Source organism: Polyodon spathula, chromosome 18 (genome assembly GCF_017654505.1).
Source record: "Polyodon spathula isolate WHYD16114869_AA chromosome 18, ASM1765450v1, whole genome shotgun sequence".
NCBI lineage: Eukaryota > Metazoa > Chordata > Actinopteri > Acipenseriformes > Polyodontidae > Polyodon > Polyodon spathula.
This window is the reverse complement of record NC_054551.1, coordinates 6,622,079-6,647,075: the sequence shown is the minus strand read 5'-3', so window position 1 is coordinate 6,647,075 and position 24,997 is coordinate 6,622,079. Positions and strand designations below refer to the sequence as shown.

The 24,997-nt window shown below is 40.6% G+C and overlaps 2 protein-coding genes across 11 annotated transcripts in view; one reads left to right on the top strand and one right to left on the bottom strand.

Annotated features, from left to right (window-relative positions):
- LOC121330777 (myocardin-related transcription factor B-like) overlaps positions 1-19,009 on the top strand; it is a 53,843-nt gene extending 34,834 nt beyond the window's left edge. For 5 of the 10 annotated variants that reach the window (XM_041277537.1, XM_041277538.1, XM_041277535.1 and 2 more), the window contains 14 exons: positions 856-921; positions 2,496-2,551; positions 4,483-4,558; positions 4,899-5,060; positions 6,031-6,212; positions 6,668-6,811; positions 8,694-8,944; positions 9,487-9,640; positions 10,448-11,329; positions 11,818-11,967; positions 12,789-12,944; positions 13,052-13,195; positions 13,522-13,582; positions 15,170-19,009. In XM_041277537.1, the coding sequence (XP_041133471.1) occupies positions 856-921; positions 2,496-2,551; positions 4,483-4,558; positions 4,899-5,060; positions 6,031-6,212; positions 6,668-6,811; positions 8,694-8,944; positions 9,487-9,640; positions 10,448-11,329; positions 11,818-11,967; positions 12,789-12,944; positions 13,052-13,195; positions 13,522-13,582; positions 15,170-15,708 (3,023 nt within the window). In that variant the 3' untranslated portion in view covers positions 15,709-19,009. The remainder of the gene's footprint in view (positions 1-855; positions 922-2,495; positions 2,552-4,482; positions 4,559-4,898; positions 5,061-6,030; positions 6,213-6,667; positions 6,812-8,693; positions 8,945-9,486; positions 9,641-10,447; positions 11,330-11,817; positions 11,968-12,788; positions 12,945-13,051; positions 13,196-13,521; positions 13,583-15,169) is intronic. The other 5 variants (XM_041277542.1, XM_041277545.1, XM_041277543.1 and 2 more) reach the window with 4 other exon arrangements.
- Positions 19,010-21,100: 2,091 nt separating this feature from the next.
- Positions 21,101-24,829, bottom strand: LOC121294157 (cell death-inducing p53-target protein 1-like). The gene is made up of 5 exons (XM_041217752.1): positions 24,555-24,829; positions 24,117-24,236; positions 23,721-23,810; positions 22,928-23,075; positions 21,101-22,263 (listed from the first exon to the last, which is right to left on the bottom strand). The coding sequence occupies exons 1-5, from the start codon at positions 24,727-24,729 to the stop codon at positions 22,155-22,157; spliced, it is 642 nt and encodes a 213-aa protein (XP_041073686.1). The 5' UTR covers positions 24,730-24,829; the 3' UTR covers positions 21,101-22,154.
- Between the last annotated feature and the right edge of the window lie 168 nt (positions 24,830-24,997).

The following is a 24,997-nucleotide window of genomic DNA, read 5'->3' as shown; positions in this document are numbered from 1 at the left end:
ACCACTTTAATCACTTATGTCATAAAGATAATCTTTAGTTTTATTTGGAATATATATATAAATAAAATTTGCATAGCGCACCTGGGCACCCGTGGGGCGTGAAAGGGCACATGCCCCCCCCAGTCCCCGTCCTCCCATCTTAGATTCTGGTCATATTAAAAGAAAAAAGGTAAAGAAGAGAGTATTTTATAAGTGCAATAAGGCATGACAAAGTGTGTGATATGCTTTAGTATCAAGTTCCTGGGGCATGGTGATATTAGAGTATATCACACACCCTGAAGTGCCTTATTGCGCTTATAAAGTAGGTTATAAATTGAAAAAAATGTGTAAGAACGTTTTTTTTTTTTTTTTTAATCAACAAAAAAGTAATTTTTATTAAATAGCCTTCCGTCTAAAACTGAGCTGAGAGAAAATAGTTCCATGCAACTTTTTTTTTTTTTTTTTTTTTTTTAAATAAAACTCAATTCTCTTATTATTTATTCAGTTATGCCCAAAGAAGAAAAGGGAAGGAAACCTCTCGCAATTAAAACTGAATGGTGAACCTAATCAATACGCTGTTTCTGTAGTATTGTCAAAGTGAGAGCTCATTATTCATGAGTGGATGGGTTTCCGAGCAATGTGTTGCTTGACTCTCACCTCCCTGTGTCGTTCCACAGACAGGGTTAAAGCAGGTCACTTCCTGTTCTCACCGCTAATCAGACGCCCAACATTTTTAACGACGAGAACGGGGTGGAGGTAATAAAAATGTCATCGCACAGTGTTATACTCACAGCACCTCTGAACAGTCTTGGGACACTGCTGAGCTGACAGTGCTGCTGTAAACAAGGCTAACCCTCCTTTTCTTTTTCCTGCCAGTTCTTCAGCTCAGGCTGCAGCAGAGGAGGACTCGGGAGCAGCTGGTAGACCAGGGCATCATGCCACGTAAGAAACAATTGCTTAAGTTCTCTGTATACATTTCTTAATGGATTGTTTGAATTGGTGCATTCATGGTGGCTGGCTGTTTGGTCATGCGTGCTCCTTTCCAAAGTGGCCCTGTCTCTATAATAACCCTGATTTTTATATTATAATAAGCATTGAAGTGGCTGATTGATATTAACCACAAAATTGATTGGGTACAACTGACAGTTTTGTTGAAATAAGCTGAGCACAACTTTTAACTGTTTGCCAAGTATTGAATATAGATGTTTGCCTTGGTGTTTTTAAAGGTAATTTGTATACATTGTAAAGCTAATAATTTCTTTTTATGTTCAAATCTCATAAATATTGTACAAACACTGTCTTATATTTATTAATGTTATAGTCATTAATTTGAGAAACTGCAGTCCTGTTGTAGGCTGTTAATTTGGCAACATGCTCGTGGCTCAATGCCCAAGGCCTAGCAGTTAGCTTCATTGGATATGTATGTATGTATTTAGTAAAATACATTGTGTTTTGCTGGTGTGTTTGGACCACCCAGCAGTATTGCTAAACAGATACAGGGAGTTCACCACTGCCTGATTGGCCACATATTACTCTGTGTTTACTAACTGTTTTTTCTCGCTGCTGTTTTCTGTTTACATCCAAGCCAACTCTATCTCTCCCTGTGGATTTATTTATTTATTTATTTATTTTTATTTTTTTTTGGCACGGTAGGGAGGGACAATAGTGGGTAGTAACTCTCTCCACACAGAACCAAAGGAAAACCTATAATACAGAAACTGCAAAATAAGAGCAGTACGCATTTAAACAAAATATAGACCCTCAGAACACAATACAGACTACAGTTCAATTACCAGCATGACTGAAGACCCTTCGATCATCTACTGTATAATAAACCAAAGAAAAAATAGAGATTTCTCTGCACACCTAAATTCTTTGTGCTGCTGATTAGGTCCTATTGTGGGGCACTGAGGAATGCAGTTACGTTTCAGTTATAGTGTTAGGTTGAGTTGTTTCCTTTTGGTTTTATCTCAAAGGCTGTAGGCAGTCAGACAGATTTTGTTTTTCGTTTGTTTTCATCTGTTTTTTGTCAAATCTTGTTTTGGAAAAATGAAAAAAAAATTCTCACATCTTGATATTTTGCACATTCTGTCTGGCATGCCATGATATTGATAATGATAAAAAAACAATCACGGACTGGAAGTCAAAATGGTACTCTCCATTTCAAGTTATCTATCATGAATGCATTTTTTCCTTTCTGTAACATTTATTATTACAGGAAAATAAGCTATATGGACTATTTTTATTTAAAAACCCAAAGGTCGATTGACAGACCTCAGTTTCAGATTGCTGACTGTGGTTAAAGATCTGATTAGGTTATGCCTTCTGGGGCATGTTTCAGTCCCGCACTGAGAAAGCTCCCTCGCTGTGAGGCTGGCTCGGAGCAAGTTGAGCCTCCTGTGGCTGACACAGCTCCAAACGGGTCAGCCCTGCTTTTGTCACACCAGTGAATGAGTTTCCTCTGCAAACTGCTTCCTGCGGATGTTAACCCCTTATTGCCCTGCTTCTCCACACAGCCCTAAAGAGCCCTGCTGCCTTCCACGAGCAAATCCGCAGTCTGGAGAGGGCCAGGGTAAGACTTTAGCATCCCTTATAGTCACACACACACTAAATACATCATGCCTGGACTGTCCAATGCACAAACAACAGCTGTCATCACTTGTGAACCTCTAAGGTATTAATATGTGTCAGTCATTATGTCTGCACCATAAAGTTTAAACCAAACCCTGGTCTGTTACCAGGATTAGAAAGCACTGAACTTTGTACAAGGTTTGATGTTCCCTGTTAAGCACAGAGACACTGATATTCATGTCTCCGCTGATGTGTTTTATAGCTCTTTTCACACTGGTGGGCTTCCTGCCTCCAGGTACGGTACTCCCAGAAATGCTTGGTCAGGTTTCAATAAGGACTTGCCATTCAGCAGCCCATGAGAACATGAGCTGAATAAATGCATGTAATGCACTTAATAAAAAGCTAGCGATTCCGGTTCCATTAAGACTGATATGCCTTTCTCACCCATTTCAGAAAAATCTGCATTATTACATTTTGTATAAATCTAAACCCACACCCATACCTTTTTAGAAGCCTTTTTAATGGAATAGTCAGTAAGCATGGCAAATAATTATATAATTCTGTTATACAGAAGCAGAATTATACAGAACATACACAGTAATAGGCTATTAAGCAGATAAGACATTGTTAGAGTGTCTGACCCTTTAATGCCTTTCTTAAAGGATTAAAGCAGTAGAGCTGAAATGATGGCTATCAGGTGTCATTGAGACACAGCAGTTTCACATCAGATGGATAATTCGTGCAGTGCAAGCTCTGTGTACTAGTGCAGAGAGGTTTAAATGCTATATTACTTTCTAGACCTCAGACACGGCCAGGGTTTCCTCCTAACATTGGGAGCTGTTTACGTATCAGCCTGTGTATCTCTCAGAACAGCTGCATCCTTACAGTTGACAAGCTCAGCTGCTGGGTTTGGATTGAGCCGTGATTAAAAAATAAATAAATAAATAAATTGACTAGTTAACACACAGAAATTGTTCAGCAAGTATATACTGTACAGCAGTGGTACTCATTTCTGGCCCTGGAGATCTAATCCAGTCCAGGTTTTTATTCCAAGTAGTTTCTAATGCAGTTAATTGAAGCTGCTAAGAGGTAAATAACTAATTTTAGGACCTGGTTAGAATAAAGACCGGGACTGGAATATTTCTCGAGGTCCAGAGTTGAGTACCACTGCTGTACAGCAGGGGAGTTAAACTCTAGTCCTCGAGGGCTGCAGGGTCTTCTGGTTTTCATTCCATCTTAAGCTCTCAATTAGCTTAATTGATCTAACTATTTGTTCAATAGGACATATTTACTATTTTTTCAAGTTTTTACAGTTGATGGTTTAATAAATGTGATTGATTCAAGGCAAACTACCTATAAAACATTTTGAAGTCTGGAGAGAAATGTTAAATGTGTCCAATTAATCACATAATTAGACCACTTAAGTAATTGAGAGCTCGGGAGGAACGGAAGCCAGCAGACACTGCAATTTGACAACCCTGCTGTACAGTGTACTATTATTGGTGTGAACTAGTATTGTCCTTCCCTAAAAATATTCAAGTAACACATGCTGAAGGTTCCGTGCGTGGCAGAATTACTGGTAATTAAACAATAAATAAATAATATTAATAGTTATAATAATAATAATGTGTTCAGTTAAATTAAATTGTGCTTTTTACGAGGGATGATGAGTTTGTTGTTTAGTGATGTCATACACACACCCCATGGAGTCAGGAGAGATTTTAACCAAAACCAGGGTGTACGTTCATATGACATCACCACACACACAACAGTGAAATGAAACTGCTTGCTTATGGTCCTAGCAGGTGAGGGCCTGAAGGATCCTCCACCCCAGTGCCTGTGTGTGTGTGTGTGTCAGCCTCTCGGACTGCTGCCGTACAGAGCAACTCTTCAGTTAAGGCTTTTGGAGTAAAGTACTTTTTGTTTCTGCAGACTGAAAACTTCCTGAAGCACAAAATCCGGAGTCGGCCTGAGCGGTCGGAGCTGGTCAGAATGCACATCCTTCAGGGTAATGACAGCACTGGAGGAATCGCTGAATCCCGAGTGTGTTGTAATCACAGGATTTAAGGATGATGGGTGGGGTGGGAATTATCAAAATGACTATATCACAATAGAGTGTTTATAGTATAGTTGTGCATCTATAAATAAATAAATATTTTTCAGACTTGTTTCACCTCTATTAATTTTTATACTTTATTAAGTACTATAACTATTATAACTCAAGTGTTATAACTACAGCCACCAACACCAACTTTTTTTTTTCCCTAGTTGAAATGCTAGCCTCTTGCTTGTAATGATTTCATCCACATGTCCATCTCAAGCCTTCTCTGTTCCGTCTCCCCTCACAGAAACCCTGGCCGAACCCTCTCTCCAGGCCACCCAGTTGAAGCTGAAGCGGGCCCGTCTGGCTGATGACCTCAATGAAAAGATCGCGCAGAGACCCGGTCCGTTGGAGCTGGTGGAGAAGAACATCCTGCCTGTCGACTCCAGCCTCAAAGAAGCCATCATTGGTAAGGAGAGCTCACTGTTATAAAACAAGACTGTAATGCACACCCCGCTTAGCGAGCCGGGCGTCGACTCTCAGGCCTTCATTGGTGAGGAAACAGTACATTCTATAACACGCTATTGTATAAAATCCACAAAAACATGTGTTTCAAGTCAACCGCATGGGTAGTATCCACAGATAGGTACTGCACAATGAAAAGGCTTCATCTTTCATTGCTGATACATGTGCTTCCCAGCCCCTGTAACAGCTTTGAAACTTTAACAGCTAAAACCTTTGACTTGCATCTGGTTGTCTGTTGCCCATTAGCGCTTCACAGACCTTTTGATATAAGGATTAGCGGTGAGATCACAGCAAGCTAGTTGCCGAGTGCACAGTCGAGCTCTGATAGGGACGGATATCCGTGGCTGGGATTACTGGTCCCCCACGAGGTGTCAAGTGCAGTCCCTGCAGGGACTACATTCTGAATCCTGCCACAGGAGTGTTGTAACTGTTTACCACAGAAAACACAGCTCATTATTAATGTTTAAGAGAAGTGTAACGCTAACCCAATCCGTCAGCTCAAACCACTAGGCCACACAGCCTCCCAGCCCCTCATTTCTATCCACTAGTCCTTCAGCTTTATATTGCTGGGCTTGAGCACTAGACCAGTGGTTTTCAGCCTGTCCTGGGGACACCCTGTGTCTGCTGGTTTTATTCCAACTGAGCTCTCAGTTACTTAACTAGACCCTTAATTGAAATAGTAATTTGATTAATTAGACCTTTTTTTAATTGTTTCCAGCTTAAACAGTTGCAGAGTTCAAGTTACTTTTATAAAATGTTACTGCAACTGAAAACAATTAAAAAGGTCTAATTAAGCCAATTATCAGTCCTTTTAAAGGTCTAGTTAAGTTACTGTACTGTCCTAGATGGTACCACCACAGTATAATGTTTTAAAGGTATTGGTTAATAAACTGCACTTTGTTGCTGTTGTTTTGGCGACCCAGATGGCGAGGGGGACTACCCCAAGACGCGGGACGTCTACTTGTTTGATGAAGACAGCAGCGATGCCTTGTCTCCGGAGCAACCGGCCAGCCAAGAGTCCCAGAGCTCAGCGGCCTCCCCTGGAGAGCACAAAATAAGAGAGGCCTCGTCCCCGCTTCCCAACTCCTCCCTGCAGGTCAGAACCATGGGTTCAGTGTGCTTGTATATCTGCTCAGTATTTAAATATCACTGAGGGAGGAGGTTCTCCTCCTCTCTCAGGCACATACATGAGTGCTGGATTGAAAGTGGCATGTCGTGGAATACAGAAGGTGAAACGTGCACTCTGATTGGCTGACAAATCCTCAGCAGTCCGTAATATCATGATATTGTCTGTGCCCACCAGTTAGCGCAAGTTTAAAAGCATCATTTTTGGTCTGTTTGTGATTCTTTTAGTTTACAGTTCCCTTCAAAACTAAAAGCTGTTCACCACCAATTCAGATAACATTGACCTATAATGATCCTTCAAGTTATACAGGCGTTTTTGCATTTACATCTTTAAAAGAATTAGGAATACTGGCACATTTGTTAAACTTCAAATGGTTGTTTTCATGTAGACTACTGTATCTCTGTCTCTCTCGCACTCTATCACAGTACTGCCCACAATTCTCACAGCCCACTTCAGAATTCCTAAAACCTGTCTCAGCTGCCGAGCATCCCAACGGTCGCTTGGCAACCAATTCATTCCAGCCGATCAGCACTGTAGCTCCTTCAAAACCAGCCCCTACACTTGTAAAGGTGAGTCTGCATACACTAAAAGAGATGACAGTAAGGCGTTCCGGGGGAACAGAGTATACTGTGTAAAATGTATACAGTAGTAATGTCTGTAAACACTGCTGTAGTGTATATGCCAAACACCTGCTGTTAGATTAGATTGAAAACTAACCCAGCAGGTTTATTCAGTTAACCCCAAATTTGATGGAGTGGGCTGAGCCACAGAGCCCAGGAAATGACACAAGTGGTTTAGTCTGATTGACAGATAAAGTATCAGCAAGTGTTAATAAGTTTGTGGAGTGGAGCTGACTGACACCAGAATGAGGTGAGGATGGGGTACTTCTAGCACAACTATGGAAATCATACCACCTGGGCCAGCTCAAACTCAGCAGATTTTAAACCACAAAGTACCTTTTTTCAGGGTGAGTGTCAGCCTAACTTCTCCTAACACTAGTGCTGGATCTTTATTTGGTATTTCTGTTGAATATAGTTAAGAAATAAAAGAAAACACACTGTAACTTTAAACAGTCATTCGTACTATCAAAGAAAGTGTGAAGTAAAACCGAAGGCACAATCACACATTTCAGTTAGTGTGTCTAAACAAAACTGTTTTTGACATCGGACAGAGGGATGTGCTTGACTGAAGATGAAATAGTGCTTATAACGACTTATAAATTAAACCAACCGGTACAGGAAAAGATAAAACAATAATGTCAAATGATTTTGTTTAATGTGTCTGTGCTTTTTTCTGTCCATTAAATTCCTTCAATGGCATCCCACTGTTTTGTTAGTGCATTCTTTCTCTGAGTCAGGCAGTTATCCCAACAACAAAGTGGAAGGTTTTTTTTTTCTACTTGTTTTTTCATCTCTCTTGTGATTGCTCTGTACACTGGGAGGTTGTGGGTTCGATCCTCAATCGGACAAAGTTTAGTTTTGATGCCTGAGGATGCTGAGTCAGGATTTTAATATTATGTCTGGAAGTTGAAGGTTGACGAGAAGTTCATTTTTAATATGTTTCCTGCCTTGCAAACTTGCTTGGCCATTTCTAGTTAACAAATCAAGGTGGTTTGTTTTTTACATTAATTTGAGTGCCATTATTGATGAATCTTGCACTGCAATACAAAAAAACAAAAACTTATCAAATAGTTGTCCCAAGAGATGGTAAGTAAAACAGATAATTTCAGGGGTGATCCTGGGATAATCCCATTGATCCAGTGGAATTCCCAACTGCTGTATAGAGCTCCATTAAAATCCAGCTGTGGCACATCAAGGTATAGATTGATCAAATCGACCCCTAGGATTGTTTGCTGACTGATGTGTGGCATTCCTATTTTACCTTCTCCTCCACTTGACTGTACAGGAAAAGCCAGTGTGCAAGCAGATACTATAGGTACAAGGTGATCTATGTTGAACCTAGCGCTGATGGAACAGATGTTGTGTGTGCAATGATGCCTAACACCTTGTAGTTATCTTGTAGCTGTGTTTTTCACGTTGCTATCTAAGATAAAGGGGGTTATCTTTTATATCACATAAACCAAAGATGCTATATTTAAATTGACTTTTATTTATTGAGGTATGTTTGTTTGTTTATTTATTTATTTATTTATTTATTTATTTAATTACAGAAACATTAACATGTTTTTATACCAGGATGCCTTGGGAACAGTTTACACAATTGTAAAATTAAATATGGATGTATGTTTTGTGTGCTTGGGGTGCATTTAGGATACTTACTTGTAAGATGTATCAAGCAACATATTTCAAAATCCATAAATCGGTGAGGCACGGCTGACTGGAGCCTGATTCACTTCATTTTTCCAAGTAGGTCAAAATGAATAATTGAGTTTTTTTCTGTATTCTATACTGAGAAACTTTAGAGATTTTCTGTCACTCTCCTCCTTTGTAGCAGAGCCAGCCGAAGACAGCGAGCGAGAGGAGCCGCAGTAAGAAGGGCCGGGAGGCCAAGCCGCGGGTTAAGAAGCTCAAGTACCACCAGTACATCCCTCCCGACCAGAAGGCGGAGCCCAGCGAGGCGCCCATGGACTCGTCGTACGCACGCCTGCTCCAGCAGCAACAGCTCTTCCTGCAGCTCCAGATCCTCAGCCAGCAGCAGCAGCAGCACTACAACTACCAGGCCATCCTACCCGCACCACTCAAGTACGCCCTCCGCAGGCCACACCCTGCACTGCAGAATTATGCTCCCTAAGAACTGTCCCCTTGACTTCATCATAGCTGATCAGACCAACCACTGCACACACACCTCGCAGGCAGGACCACTTCTCTCATCCCCTCTCTCTTTCTGTTTTTCTCAAACTTTCTTTATCACCCCTTCACTTCTCTATCCCCCTCTATTTTTCTCTCTCCATCCCCCTCTCATGTATTGTGCAATTTCTGTTTGTCTTTTTATTCCCAGACATTTCTATAAAGAATCAGTGACTAATTCTGTTTCTTTGTTAGCTGACAGACTCAAAAAGCTGTCGCTGCAGGCCCTTTGGTTGTGTTTCTCTACCAGATGTTGATTAGCATCAGGATGTGGTTCTTGTCTCTAGGCATTTGGAATACAGATGTTTGTTTTTTATGATGTGTTGGGTTTCTGGAGTATTTCAAGCTGACAGCCAGTTCCACGTTTGAAAGATGTGTGTGACCCGTAGACTCTCTCTCTCTCTCTCCTCTCTCTCTCTCCTGCCATCTCCACACAGCAGGCCAGCAGCCGACACTCAGAATACCTCCTTGAACAACAACGTGCCCACCTCCATTGTTGTCGCCTTGCCAACCAGTGGCACCCTGCGACAAAACAGCAGCCTGTCCAATCGGAAGCCGGGACCACTGCCTGCTAATCTGGATGATATGAAGGTAAGAGTTATCAATAGCAGTCATGGACTCATGTTTGCTAGGCTGTTTGAGTTTTTGCTTTCATAATCAATAATAATTAAACCAAAATAAATATTGTTGCGCATGTTTAAACAGGCATCTATATATAAAAGTTTTTCCCACCAAGAGATGAAATCCTTAAGTGCTCGGAGTGCAGTTGAAGTGGACTTGCCGCTGTCAATTAAGCGTTTTCCAAAAGGCTTCGCTATGTAATGCTGAAGTGGAAGAGATTTGTTAATAAGTTCAGAAAGTGAACCTGAAAAGAGACATCACGTTTACATGATTGTCCAGGAGACACAGACCAGACCCGGTCCCAAGGACAGGCACGCACACATGCGTTTTCCAATTCTTTCCATTATGAACATGTTTAAAAGCGAGCTGGCTGTATTGTAAGCGCTGGGCTGTCATCATAGTTGTTATTCAACACTCCCCCCTCTTTATTCCACTGTTGGATGATTCGCAGGTTTGGTGAATTCATTGTTAGGCCATGTAAATACACAAATTAGAATACTATATGTAAAAGCCTGCACTGTTTTCAATACTTGAAAACTTTTTGATGAGCAAGTCAGTGAAATACCCTAAGGCTATGGTTATTTATTTGCTTTTGAAAATCACCAGATATTATTGATTGCATATGATTGAAGATGCAATTTCTACCTTGCAAGCATTTATTTTAAAACATTTATTTTTTCTTCAAACCCAAATCTCTCTATAGCAAGCATGTATCTTGTTTTACCTAAAAGAAATTCTTCGTATCTGGAGTGATGATTATTTTTTTTTCTTTCCCAGGTGGCCGAGCTGAAAATGGAACTAAAATTGAGGGGGCTCCCAGTGTCTGGCACTAAAACGGACCTCATCGAGCGACTGAAACCCCACCAGGAAAGCTCTACCACCATCTCCACAAGAGGTGCCATGACCACTACTATCTTCTCTGGGTCAGCTGTGGAGGGGCCTACGTCAGCCTCTTTACAGACTCCCTTTGCTAAAGAGCATCGGCAGCATTCCAGCCAGCTGGAGAGCATGAACGCCACCCCACCAGTGTCCCCTGTCCCCTCGGAGCCGTCCAGCCGTAACGCAGAGGACAGCAGGTCCATGGACACCTTCAGTGAGATCATGGGCGTGGCCCCTGCTCATGCCTCTGGGGCCTCCCCCCGCAAAGGGGCAGACGAGGACTCGAGCATGGAGCTGGAGTCATCCGTCAAGGACCGCAAACTCCATGAGAAGGAGCTGCAGATCGAAGACCTCAAGAGGAAGCTGGAACAGGAGCAGATGCTGGTGGAGGAACTGAAGATGCAGCTGGAGATGGAAAAACTAAGCCAAGCACAACAAACGGGCATCGCTGCCCAGCAGAACCACTCTGGAGCACCAGAGGTCAAGGATGAGAGCAGAATGTCCCCCAGTTGCTCGTCTTTCCGCGAAGCCTCACAGTCTCCAGTGGTCCAGCAGACATCCATGTTGATCAAGCAGGAGCAGCAGCAGCCTCCACAGGCTCCAGTCCAAGGCCCAGCCTGCCTGCAACAGTTCTTCGTCAGCCACCAGAGGGTGCCCCAGGTTATTGGACAGCCTCAAAACTTGTTGACAACACAGCCCAGGACTCCACTTCTCCCGCCAGTATCCCCCTCTGGCACCAACACAACCATCCAGCCATCAACATCTAATGTGAAACCCCAGGTAGTGGTCTTCTTTATTTTTTATTTTTTTATCCTTAATAATAATAATAATAATAGTATCAATAACAATGTAGTATTATTATTATTATTGTTATGAGGAACCTGTATCATTCAGGGCTATGTCAGTGTTTTAACCACAATAAAGTAACAGTGATTACAACTATTTGATAAGTAACATGAAGTGATTATTTTGACCCTTTCAGTCCTGGCAGGACCTCTAGGCGAGTTCTTTATGTGTGGATGTGACTTTAAAGTCTCATTTACTAAAAACATATTTACAAAAAAAAAATGTTGTCCTGTTCTCATGTATATTCGGCAAAGGAGTTCCTTTTTTAATTATGTAACTTGGGGCCTGCAGCTTAATTCAGGACTGAAAGAGTTAAACAGCTCAATTAGTCATTCAATTTATTAATAGACACGGACCATAGACCAGTCAGTTAGTCTCTGGACATTCAAGAAGAGTAACGTGACCATGACTTCTCTACCCAGCAGCAGCAGCAGCAGCAGCAGGTTCTTCAGGCCACTGCCCCTGCTTCAGCCGCAGGCCTCATCCAGGCCTCCATTCCCCAGATTCAGCCACAGAACCAGGACCCCTCATTCACTCAGCAGCTCCTCAACCAAAACCACCACATCTCAAAGGTTTGGGACCATTTCCAGAACTTCCCCTGACAGTACCTCTCAAACAAATGCTAAATGAGTTGACACTGCCCCTTTTTAAAATATAAAGGTTATTATCAGCCAGCTGTTTGTCAAATAACAAAACACAGATTGATGTTATATTTGCATCTTAACTGAGCAAAAACAGTGCTGCAGTTTTTCTTTAAAATCTCCTTTAAAAGTCTGTATTGGGAACATTTTGCCTCTGGCAAACAATATAACAATTAGAAAAAAAAAATTCAAAGGCTATCATTCAAAATCTGTGAAGGAATGTCACTTATAATCAAGAATCTTTGTATTTATGGGTGAAAACTGGGTGAAACATTTTCTTAAAGTAATAATAGTCTTCTTGTAATCTTGGTTTGCAGCTGTAGGGCTAATAATAGTGTAGCCTTGATGTTAAATTTCTTTCCTAATCTCATTAAAAGCATTCACTTGGTAAACTCTTGGCTGAAGTCCTGTTGCTAGTGTTGACTGTGGGAATATCTGACAGTAAACACGCTCTCTGAAGGATGGCAGCTCTGTAGTGTACCAGCTTTGACCTGCAGAGTTTGATTGAGGTTCCTTATAGATCTTCACATTGTTTCACTACATTACAAGGCATATTACTTTTACACCATATTTAATTTGTGTATTGTTTATGACAGTAGGACCTTAACTTTTCTGATAAATTATGATGGAAATCAAATGCTTTGATATAATTTAAAACACTAACATCTAGATTAATATTATAGGTATTGCACAGAGTTACCCTGGTATATAGTGCTTATTGTATAGGTTGATCCAGTCTTTTGTTTCTGCAGGCGTTCCCCACCTGCACCACATCCAGTGCTGGGTTTCAGTTCCAGAGCCAGCCAGTGACTGTTGAGCCGCAGTGTTTCCTAAACAGCTCAGCAGAGAGCAGGCTGGCAACACGGGGCTCCCCAGGCCACACGCTGCACAACGGGCCCAAGCACAAGGTACGGCCTTGTCAGCCCACTTTAACTCCTTCTGTTACTTAAGTATTGTTGCCCATCATTTCAGTACCTTCCCTGTTTCATGGATCTATGGTTTCTTCTCACTGCAGCCTGGTTCCCCCTCCCAGTCTCAGCCTCAGTTCATCCTGCAACACTCAGCGTTTGGAAACCCCGCCCACAAGGGCAAGGACCCTCCTCGCTATGAGGAGGCCGTGAAGCAGACCCGGAACATGCAGGCCCCCCTGCAGCCCCAGGTAAAGCCGGACATGGCTCAGATCATACAGACACACAGGGGGATCGGAAATAGACTGCTGTTATCACATATTGAAATACAGATTGTACATTACGTGTATAAAATTGTTAAATTTCACAAAAATTAATATTGCATTCATCGTTTAAGGGAAATTATTTGGTTTTCATACGCTTACTTTTTTTCATAAGTTGTTTTTAATGAATGCCCAGTAATGTATAATAGGTTTGGCTGTTATTATATTTCCCTGTTTGCACAAGGCATTCTTCTGTAGTGTGTTGTGCTGCCCCATTAACAGTAACATAACACAGACTGGAATTTCTCTTCAAGGTTCCCATGGTAACCAGCCAGCAGATGGATGACCTGTTTGACATCCTGATTGAGAGTGGAGGTACAGGAAGCATTCATTCCTGTTTATCGATTGATACTCAGGGTAGCTGTTAGAAATTGACATCTCCATGCTGATACAATAAGAAAGTGACCGTGAAATGTCTTACAACTAAACTATCAATGACCAAATTGTATTCAGTTCTCTGCAGTCTTTTGTTGATGTTTGACTGACAAAACTCAATTGGTAGCTAGAACTGCCAGGCAGTTTTACAGCTCCAAAGCCCCAGTATCAGTACCCATCTAAGCGTGTTTAGTTCTCAATGTGCCAAGTTTAAAATCAGTAACTTCAACTGTTCCACAGAAGAAGATTTTGAAAGTTTTTTTTTTTCAGAAATGCATTGGGCAGCCATCTTGTTTAGTGCGAGTTTCTTAAAAGTCAGTTGTATTGCTACAGTGTCAAGGATGATGCTTGTGAAGTTTCAAGTTAGTCAAGTAAACCGTTTGTCAACTGAGGCAGTTTTAAATTTCAGATGTAAACATACTCCTGGCAGCCATCTCGTTTTATAAAACATAACCATTTTGATATGTTTGTATTCCATTGTTACTGGGACAATGTTATGTTTGGAGTTTGTTGGTCCAACAGAGTTCAAATAGCAGCAGTTTGCTGTAAGGGCGCGTTTCGATTTGTGGCAGCCATTTTGACATTAAAATTTATCGCAGAAACTTCTGCTTCGCAAACTTGATGCAGGTTTGGATGCTGATGATATGTGCCAAGTGTCAGATCAATTGCTTCATCTGTTCCCAAGAAGAAGATTTCGAAAGGTTTCTAAAAAATGCGTCAAACGGCCATTTATGTTTCCAGTCAACACAATTTTTTAAAAGTCAGTTGTATTGATACAGTATCAGGGAAGATTGTTGTGAAGTTTGGAGTTTGTCAACTGACGCAGGTTTAAATTTCAAATGTAATCATATAAGTGGAGGCCATCTAGTTTTATAAAACATCACCATTTTCACATATTTATATACCATTGTTACTGGGACAATAACTACCAAGTTTTGAGTTTGTTGGACAAACGGTTTTCAAACAGCAGCAGTTTGTTGTTAGGGGTGTGTTTCGATAAGATTTGTGGCAGCCATTTTCACATGAAAAATTTGTAACAGCAACTTCTGCTTCGCAAACTTGATGCGGGTTTGGATGCTGATGATATATGCCAAGTTTCAGATCAATCGCTTCACAGATTCCCAAGAAGATTTCGAAAGGTTTTATCAAAAAATGCGTCACGGCGCCAATTGCAAGGACACAGCAGCAAATTTTTTTAGCATCCGACAGCCAGTGTATCCAGCTTGTTACCTACCAAGTCAGAACCGGATCAGTCACACAGCTTCAAAGCAGCAGCAGCAGTTTAAAGTTTTGGGAAGGAAAAAAAATAAAATCTTAACAATAACAATAGGCTTCCCCACCTTTGGTTTGGAAGCTTAATTAAATTGATTCAATCAAAACATAATCGCTTATGACTTTTTCTGTGTTGTATGGGGCTGTTCAGTCCTGTAATATAAGGGCACGCCCCTAAAATGTTTTGTAATTGAATTGAAAGATAAAATAATACTACCCTTTTTTTTTTTTTTTTTTTTTTTTAAATTGCAACAGAGATTTCACCATTCGTGAGAGAGGAGCCCTCTGACTCTGCCAAGTTGATTCCTGTGACCGCCAGCATCACTACCCTGCCAATCAACACTGCGCTGTCCCGCCCACCCCCACAGATCCAGGTGGCCCCTCCCCCTTCACTGACCTTCGACCCTGCCCCCAGCCTCTCTCTCGCCTCTGAGAATCAACTGGAGGCCTTCCTGGATGGGGCCCTCTCTGCCCACACTGGTTCCCAGCATCTGGGCTCCAGCCGAGAGCACTTGTCCCTCATCGATGACCTGCAGAATCAGTTGCTGAGCCAGTTGTCCTCTCCGAGTCAGCCGCACTCCCCCATGGACACCAATGAACTGCTCTTCTCCACAGACGAGGGGTCCGGTGTCGGCTTTGACCTCCATGACCCTAACCTAGATAATATGGAGTGGCTGGACCTTACCATACCCGGGCCATCCAGTGGTCTGGCCCCTCTGGGCATGGCCCCACCAGGGGGAGTCTTTTCCTCTGACTTTCTGGATACGCATAACCTCCAGCTACCCTGGGACTGAATCGAGCAACCCTCCAGCTCTCCAAACACAGCCGTTGTTTACGTTGTTCAGTATGTGTGTGTTTTCTCGGATGCTCAGTTGTTTAATTTGGCAGCTGACCTCATTTGAGCTCAATTAAGAGGCCAACAGATTTTGTAAATATAGGTCCTTAAAGCTTCAAGGGATTTGGGGGGGGGGGGGGGGGGGGGGGGTTCGGATGTGAGGGGATGTGAAATTTGATTCCCCTTTTACTCGTTGTTCCCACAATATAAAATGGCCTGTTTTCTTTTAGTTCCTGGGGTGAATTTTGAGTTTGTGGGGTAGCATCTCCAACGAGAAGAGCAATGCCAGCAGCCTGTCTGATGTAAAGGGATCCCTTGTATGCTAGTGAGAGGGGTGCAGGCTAGAGAATACAAGACAAATGTGCTCTTCTGAAAACTGAGATGTGGGAAAGTTTGCTGCCTTGGTCAAGCCTCCGTGCAGTCTCTGGGATTTGAGAAAGGGACAGGATTTACATGTGTGCCAAGCAAATATGGGCAACCTATTCCTTAAGCCCAAAAAAAGCCTGCCTGCTGTCGGTACTGTTTGCACCTTGGAAACAGGCACATCTTCAGGTCCTAATCTCTTCTGCGTGCAAGACTGAATAGCAATCAGAGACCTTGAGTATTTCTTTTTATTTATTTTGAACTTTCCAGGCAGAAATGAAATGCCTTGTTTTACCACTATCAAACAAAAACACTTCTGGGAGAACAGCTGGATTGCTTTAAGGCTCAGGGAGGTGCTGCTGTGTTTTTTTTCTAGCACTGACTAGCAGCAACTCAAAATGATAGCACTGGTATAGCCGTAGCACACAGTACTAACATACAGTGCCATTGATTTGAAGTGGCTCCTAGGGCTACAATTGTGATTTAAATCTTGGCCTCACCAAACATCCTGCCTTGTCGCTAGGGATGAACTATTCATGACTAGCCTATACCAGAAAGAATTTGAGTGAAGGGAGGAACCATTTTAAAGTAATTTGTACAAAAGGATACTTGGGTTTGTTTTCAGTCTCAAGCATCAACAGAGGAGATTCAATATGATAACATGGCAAAGTTGGTTGCAGAAAAACAAATGGTCATTTCCATTGCATGTTTGTTTAGGCTACTATAATTGTACTTTAGAATTGTGGCTAACAGTACATGTGACAAGAAGGGGAAGTGCACTTTGAATTACTAGTAGATTTGCTTGTAAATGTACATGCAACATTGACCTGACTGTATTTTGCAGCATGTGACAATAATAGAATACGTACAGCATTTGTAAGAAACAGCAGACTGCTGCAGAACAGAGAGAGCAGGAAGCACTAATAATATGTGTTTGTGAAAAGATAGCTTAGTAGACCAGTGCACAGGGGCTTTCATTCCTTTCATACCAGGTTCCTCTCAGTTTTGCATATCACCAAAGACATTGTGCATTTGAAAATCTCAGTTTAGTTCATTCAGAGGCCCAGAAAAACATTTAAAAATGTATACCAGAACACCACTGGAACGTAAATATCCATCATTGGCCCCTTGTTTAAATATCTTTTTCATATGTGCGTTATACACCACTGTGTCTTATACAACAGATTAGTTACAGTAATGACACTACTGTATATACATAAAGAACCATTGTTACTTCAAAGCCAGTAAACACACAGAACAAGTCTGTTTAAACTAGCTGTAGACTTGAGGAATCATTGAGAGTATGCACTATGCTCGCATTCATTTTTGAGTGATCCGCAGTCACTGTTTCAGGGTGTGGGCTTTATTTATAAAGACAAAGTTGCAAAGTGTCACTCACTAGCTGCATTGGTAGCATGAAAGGTCAAGTAGCACCAAGCCACAGTTATGACAATCAGGCTGTAAGGTGGCAGTCTTTATGAAACTACCACCGTTAATTTTTTTTCCTTTTGACTGTATATTAACAGCGGATCTTCACTGTTAGCCAAAGGTGCAGGTCTTCCTGTTTCCAAGGTTTCATCCAAATGTTTAATGCAAATTTTAATAATTGAAGATAAGTTAATGGCACAATACTGCCACCCAATGGTCATACAGTGGCACTGCACTTTTCAAATGCTTTGGTGCAGTTTAATATTTCAAGAGCTGTTCTGCCATTTCATATCTAAACCCTTACTGTAAAATGACAATCTACTGGTTAGTATATGCAGTGAAGTACATCCAAAGCATATCAGATAGACTATGTATGCGCTTGCTCCTAAAGCAGTTTTTTATTTGTAAAATAGCTGTGTCCATACAGTGTACAGTTAACAGCTACAGACGGTGACGTGCCGTAGTTCTTAAACCTCATCATGTCTGAAATGGTCTTTTGGAGGGTTTAGTAGTGATGCCAAAAAGATATATCCATTGTTGCTGTTGATGTTGTGGTGGTTAGTTTTATTTCGTAATTTTGATAAGAAACCAAAAGCACCAATTTGCATTCTCAGGGCTCCCAAGCACCAAAACCAAATGTCCTGAATTTGACAGGATAATTGAGCAGTCTACTACACAAAAAACTAGCACTATGTTTGCAACATTAATGCATGTACATATTTAGCAACCTACAGGGTGTTGTGACTTTAGACAGGGTAACAACTCCCCTGGAATTTACGAGTAGAAATGTATTTGTTCTGCTCTGGGAGCCCTGGATTTTGCCAAAGAGGGCATTTCTTTGTTTAATGCCGTTAAGTTTTCTTAAGATGAACAATCACAATGATGTGTTGAAATTCACAGATACTGTTTTTAAAATCAAAAAGTGCAAATGTGTTGTTGGTAAACGCATTGTTTAAAAAAAATATAGAGAGACTTAAAACAGCTAGGTATGGGCGTGTCACTCTATATTTGTAACTTCTAAAAGTGCAGTAAAAAAGTGTCAACCTTGGTATTTATTATTTAAATACAAATGTACAAATACAAAGTATATTGACTGCAAAAAAGAGAGATTTCTGTTTAAAATAGGCATAAATGGGGTTAATTACAGATTTAATACAAACACAATGAGCTTTCCTTTATGGAAATGACCAGGGAACAACGAAATTACGTTGTAGCAATAATGTAGTTAAACTAAGTATGATAATTGCACTTGTTTACATAGGAACCTTTAAGCATTTGAAGGTCAATCGTTGATCACTTAGCTGAATAACTTGGCGCTGATGAATATCTTCCAGGTTATCACATTCAGTAGTGAATTATTTTGTTTTGCGAGAATTGCGAAACCAAAATAATCACGATGTAAACTAATCATAATGATCGTTTTCAATTAGAATTTTTACTGATGAGCGCAAAAAGTAAACCCATTCCAAGAATTGTTCTAAACTTTTGTGGCAAAGTATTCTGCAACATTAGCACTTAAAAACTGAGCAGCCCTTTTGGTCACCAACTGTATTAAATGAACAAATAAGATTAGTTTTGTTAAGGAATGGGTTCAGGTTCAGCACCTGCTTGTTAGTTCCACCTCACTGGTCCCCTCTATGGAGCTGCAATAACAGAGATGATTCGCCCCCCTCTATGGAGCTGCAATAACAGAGATGATTCACCCATACCCAAGCCCATTAATCCCACCCAAGGTGGAGTTTAGTTTTAGTTTCTTCATCGATGTTGCTTGCTGTCAGCATGCATTGTTTTGTTAAGTCGTAGTCCATCCCATTGTATCCACAGACATCTACCAAAAACGTTTCTGTTTGGGACTCTACACAGTAAACTGGCATTGGTTTTAATCCTAGAAATACATCATTTATTAACTAAGTAGTGAAAAACAAATTGTGTTGGTGGTTCAAAACCATGCCTCTGCAATGCATTTTGCACCCCCGGGATGAATCCTGTATCATGATAGTTGTATGCCATACATTTTTGCACATTGTGTATTTGTGTGTGTGTATATATATATATATATATATATATATATATATATATATATATATATATATATACATATACATATACATATACACACACACACACACACACACAGTACCGGTCAAAAGTTTGAGTGCACCTGCTTGAAACCAGGTTTTTCATGATTATCTATGCTTTTAACTGTATAAACTTGTCTATAAACACTTAATATTTCATTATATGATACGCGTGCTAATATAAGCCGATAATCATAAGTGAATTGCATTCAAAAATTAAATTTTTTAATGAAAATGTAAATCTTGTCAATTTCAATGAAATGGTCACCCAAAGCAAAGGGATTTCAGTCTGAGACCCAAGTCAGTTAAAAGTCTGAAATGTGTATAACACGGTGTTAGTATAACACTGGCCTAAGTATAAAACTGTCTTTGTTAGATTTTTTCTGAGTTAACTAGCATGTTACCTAATTAACCTTTTGTCACCAATTATTGTTAACAGGTGAGGGTCCATGATTACTGTAAATATTGGTAGCATAAGCACAAGTTTGTCATTCCCCTGAATGTAAGGGAGCAAAAAATGGCAAAATACGCTCAGTTAAGCAAAGATAAAAGTCTGTAATTGCTTTAAGAAGTGAAGGTCAATCTTTAAGACAAATCGCAAGAACTTTGCAAGTGTCTGTAACTGCTGTGGCCAAGACCATCAAACAATTTGAAGAAAGTGGCACGCATGAGGACTGAACAAGGTCAGGCAGGCCAAGGGTGACCTCAGAATCAGAGAATAAGTTCATTCGAGTCACAAGTCTGCGAAACCGGCGATTAACTGCCCCTCAAATACAAGCTCAGCTAAAATGCTACTAGAAGTACAGATGTTTCAATGTCAGCTGTTCAGAGGAGATTGCGTGAAGCTGTTCTAACTGGAAGAATTGCTGCAAAGAAACCATTGTTAAGAGTGAAAAATATGAGGAAGAGGCTTGCCTGGGCCAAAAAAACACAGAAACTGGACATTTGAGGAGCGGAATTCGGTCTTATGGACCGATGAGTCAATTTGAAATATTTGGGTCCAACCGCCATTTGTAAGACGCAGAGAGGGTGAGTGCATGAGTTCAGCATGTGTGGTTCCCACTGACAAGCATGGAGGAAGCAGTGTCATGGTCTGGGGTTGCTTTGCTGGTGACAGAGTTGGTGATCTTTCCCAAGTCTATGGCAAGCTCGACCAGCATAGGGCAGACCTTCATCCTTCAGCCAGATAATGACCCGAAACACACCTCAAAGTTGTGCAAGAACTATCTGGCGAAGAAGGAAAGTGAAGGACAACTCAATCTAATGGCCTTTTCAAGTATTTACAGAAACGTATACGATGTAAAACATTGCCAATTATGAAAAAAACAAGTTTCCAGCAAGTGTACTCAAACTTTTGACTGGTACTCTCTGTGTGTGTGTGCGTGTATGCATGCATGTGTATATGTGTGTGTGTATATATATATATATATATATATATATATATATATATATATCACTTTTTTTTTTTTTTATACATGTGTAGCACACTTGAGCTTTATTTTGTAAATACTGGCAAACTTTTAGATACAAATGAAATGTTTGTTATGTATCAGCCTTTTTTGTGTCAATAAAAGTGGTGATGTACTGTGAATGGGACTATGGTGTGTCCCACTGCCTCAAGTCTCTTATGACTGGCTGCACAGACCTCGATTAGCACCAGTCTTTGACTGGTTTACATTAATGTCAGTAAAGTAATTAAAGATTAGTGCTAATCCAGATCTATGAAAAGAGCCAATAATGCTGAATCACAGGTTTAGAAAAGAAACAGACTAGATCGAAGCTTTACAGGGTTTATTTTTATTATAAATATTGGGTGGAATTATATATAATCAGTACTATTAAATCAATTTTGATATTCAAAATGAGTTGATAACATGCAAGTCTCTTGTTCATGCAATATAGTTGCCTGAATATTGAAAATAAATTATATTAATGAACACCAATGTATCCATAGAAGACCTAGCACTATAGTTTCAGTACTAGTTATTGCATAACTCCTGATCAAATGAACTCAGCTTATTAACACTGATTTTGAACAGCCCCTTTGAAGTTATATTCCAAGAGTTTCTGCATCACCATGTTGACAAGCTAAAAACATACATCGCAACTTCTGCATGGATATGAAAGCATGTGGGTAATCAATGTGAGGAAACCTGCTATTACTTTATACTGTTGTTTCTGCTGGAGGCAACCCAATTTACATCAAGCTGGATATGTTAAATCCGAAAAGCAAAGGGGGCGTGACAAATATATGCAGGTGCCAGATTACATAAATGTACCTTCTGAAATGTGCTTGTTGAGACAAGCAAAATAATTTTATCTTTGGCCTAGGTTCAGAATAATATCCCAGCTTTAAAACTCTACATATTACTTCACTGCTGTTGTCCAGTTTTGTTTTGGGCACAATGGCCAAGCATTAACTAACCGTTAACAATACATTGTGAACTTTTTTGTAGAACATTTCCATCTTTCATGCCAAGTTTGCTGTCAGTGTGCCAGAAGCCAAAGCCATTTCTTTATTACTTCTGCTGGATTCTTAAAGCCTCTTCATTGTATGAATCGTGGATCGACACTTAGGGCACATGTGGACCACATCTTTATGTGCATTTATACAGAAGGGAATTAAACAACAGCCAAGAAAGCATCTGAGGAACCAAAGAGATGTGTGTATTATTATTATTATTATTATTATCATCATCATCATTATTAACACAATACAAAACCAGTGTCATTAATCCATGCTGGTACAGAAACATTCAAGAAAATCTGTTCAAATTCCATGCCAATTAATTATTTTCTTAAAATAACATTTAAAGTAAAATAGTGGCTCGGTTTCCAATGCTCCCTTCTGATTTATTGAGGTAGGTGAAGTGTCCTTGCACAGTAAAGTACAGTACATGGCAAGTTACTGTTAACATGACCTAAATCTGAATTAACTTAATGTGTTCATGGAAATATGGATGATGCACTGCATATGGTAAAAATCCTGGGCAGATCGAGCTGGTGGAGCTAAGAGAGTTGAAAGATCAGCTCTGTTCCACAACCGCTCAGAACTAGTTAAACAATAAGGTCAGAATTTGTATAACTGAATAATAAGGTAATAGCCTGGCTTTTTTTTGATGCAACTGACAAGGAAGTTGCTTCACCTGGGAACTATGCAAAGATGATTTATTTACAGTGTGCTTTTAACGCAAATCAAGTCTGTGTGAAAAAAAAAAAACTTTGTCAAAGTGGTCCAGTGGGAAATAGTCACTAAAAACTGGCTATTAAACAACAGGTTTGTAATAAACGTGAAAAAGTGATGCCTACCCAAACATGACTGCCATGATGCACAATAGCCAGACAGTGTTTCCCACCTTCCTGGAAATCTCTGTGGTCACAAACTGCTGACAGGAGGGGCACTGTGTTGGGGTGGGGCTGTCTGTGAGCTTGTTGTAGTCCAGAGTCAGCTGGGGTGCTGTGGAGAAGCAGAACAGCACACAGTAATCAAACAATCCTGTCTGGTACCGCACAAGCACTCAGAATCACGACTCCCCCTGTGTGCTGTCTCTGGTACTGCAGCACTCAGAATCAGGACTCTCCCTGTGTGCTGCCTCTGGTACTGCAGGACTCAGGATCATGAATCCCCCTGTGTGCTGTGAACTGTCTATCTGCTAATATAAGCTGCTTCCTCTTCAGAACTTGAAATTCTGAGGCCTGCATTCTAACCCATTCCACATCAACTATTACTCTACCCTTATTTCTATTAATCTCCACTTACTTACAATTGAGTTATCATTTAGAATTATACAAAGTTGACATTCAAGTATTAGATAAACATCAGTTACAATTACTTTTGTTTTCCATATTTCAACACATAATAACCATGTGACTTGTGAACTAAAATAGTCAAATTAACATTATATATACTTTTAAGCTAGTGTTTACTGCCAGGTGCAAATCAATTATCTACAGCCATTAATATTGTTACCACAGGCTCTTGGGTCAAAGTCTTCACTAACTACATAATATAACTGGTCTTCCTCAATTTTACTTAAGTCCATGGTAAGGCATCAGCCTTTGAGGGACAGTGTGAATTTGTTCTGTTTTAAAGGAGCCTCACCTGGGAACGATGGTGGTGGTACTGCAATTGCAAACTCATCCGAAACACGAGGCAGAACAAACATTCCAAGGCCATTCAGTTTGGACAAATCTTTATAAAACAAAAACACAGTGTCTGGTGATCCTGGTCAAGGCTGATACTCCCCTGACCACTGACCTCACAAGCTGGACACTTATATTAATACAATATAAACAACTCAATGAAATGTAAAAAAAACACTTGTCATTATATATTATGTATACATCTTGGAGAATCTAGCCCTAAACTTATAAGAAACTGTGTGATGAAGGCACAACTACTGTGCTTTTTGTACATTTGATTGCCCATATTTCATAACTACATCATGATTAAGAGAGTGGAAACAGGACTAAAGATATTGTTGTGAGCTGGGAGTACCTGGTTTGAACTGGTCAGGGCAGAGGATCTCTTCCTTGCGGTTCAGGAGCACTCCCTCTTGCTCTGCAATGTCTCTAAGCTGCTCATCGATGCTCTCAAGCTCCGTCTTCTCGGTGGAGTCTTTAAAGAGACACAGAAATCACAGCATGAGTGCACCGCAGTCAACTCACCTACAGTACTTGCAAGTTCTCAAAACAGAACACCAGTTACACACAGTTCAATTAGAAATGTTTAAATGATCCAAAATACACACAAAACTGACTAGAAGTTGCAGTTGTTGAACCACAACTGCAGTGAAAGTGCAATTTGAAAACACCTTGGTTAGTTGTTTCAGTACAGCACATTGCTAAATATGCACTTGTTTGTACAATTTTTTATTAAGCAGTTCATTCAGAAGTTGTGCATTATAAACCCTGGTTCAGCTGTGTTCTGGCTAACCTGTTCTTCTGGTCAATGCCTTCTTGTCAGTGGAGATGAAGCCAGTGCTGTGTTTGAAGTGTTGCAGCACGGTGAGCAGCTGTTTCCTGCTCAGGAGCTGCTGCTGCTGCCGAGCCAGCTTGCTGAGCTCTTCTTCAATCTCATTCAGCTCGGTCTGCTCCTGTGCGCTGGGCATCTCCGAGGCAACACCTGGGCAAAGAAAAGAAACAAGTATGCAAATGTGGATAGCTTAGTGAGGGTGTGGAAACAGACGGTATCTTATTATTCATTTACACATCTTTGAAAATCCCTACATTGTTTGGGGCAGTGAATTTTAAAATGAACAGTAAAACAACTTGGTAGCTTAATAGCTGCAAGTGGAATTACGGTGCTCTTTTGAGCCTGTGGGCATGTTCTGTAGTTTACAAAGCCTTCATTGTAATGAGTTATAAGCAGCAACAAAA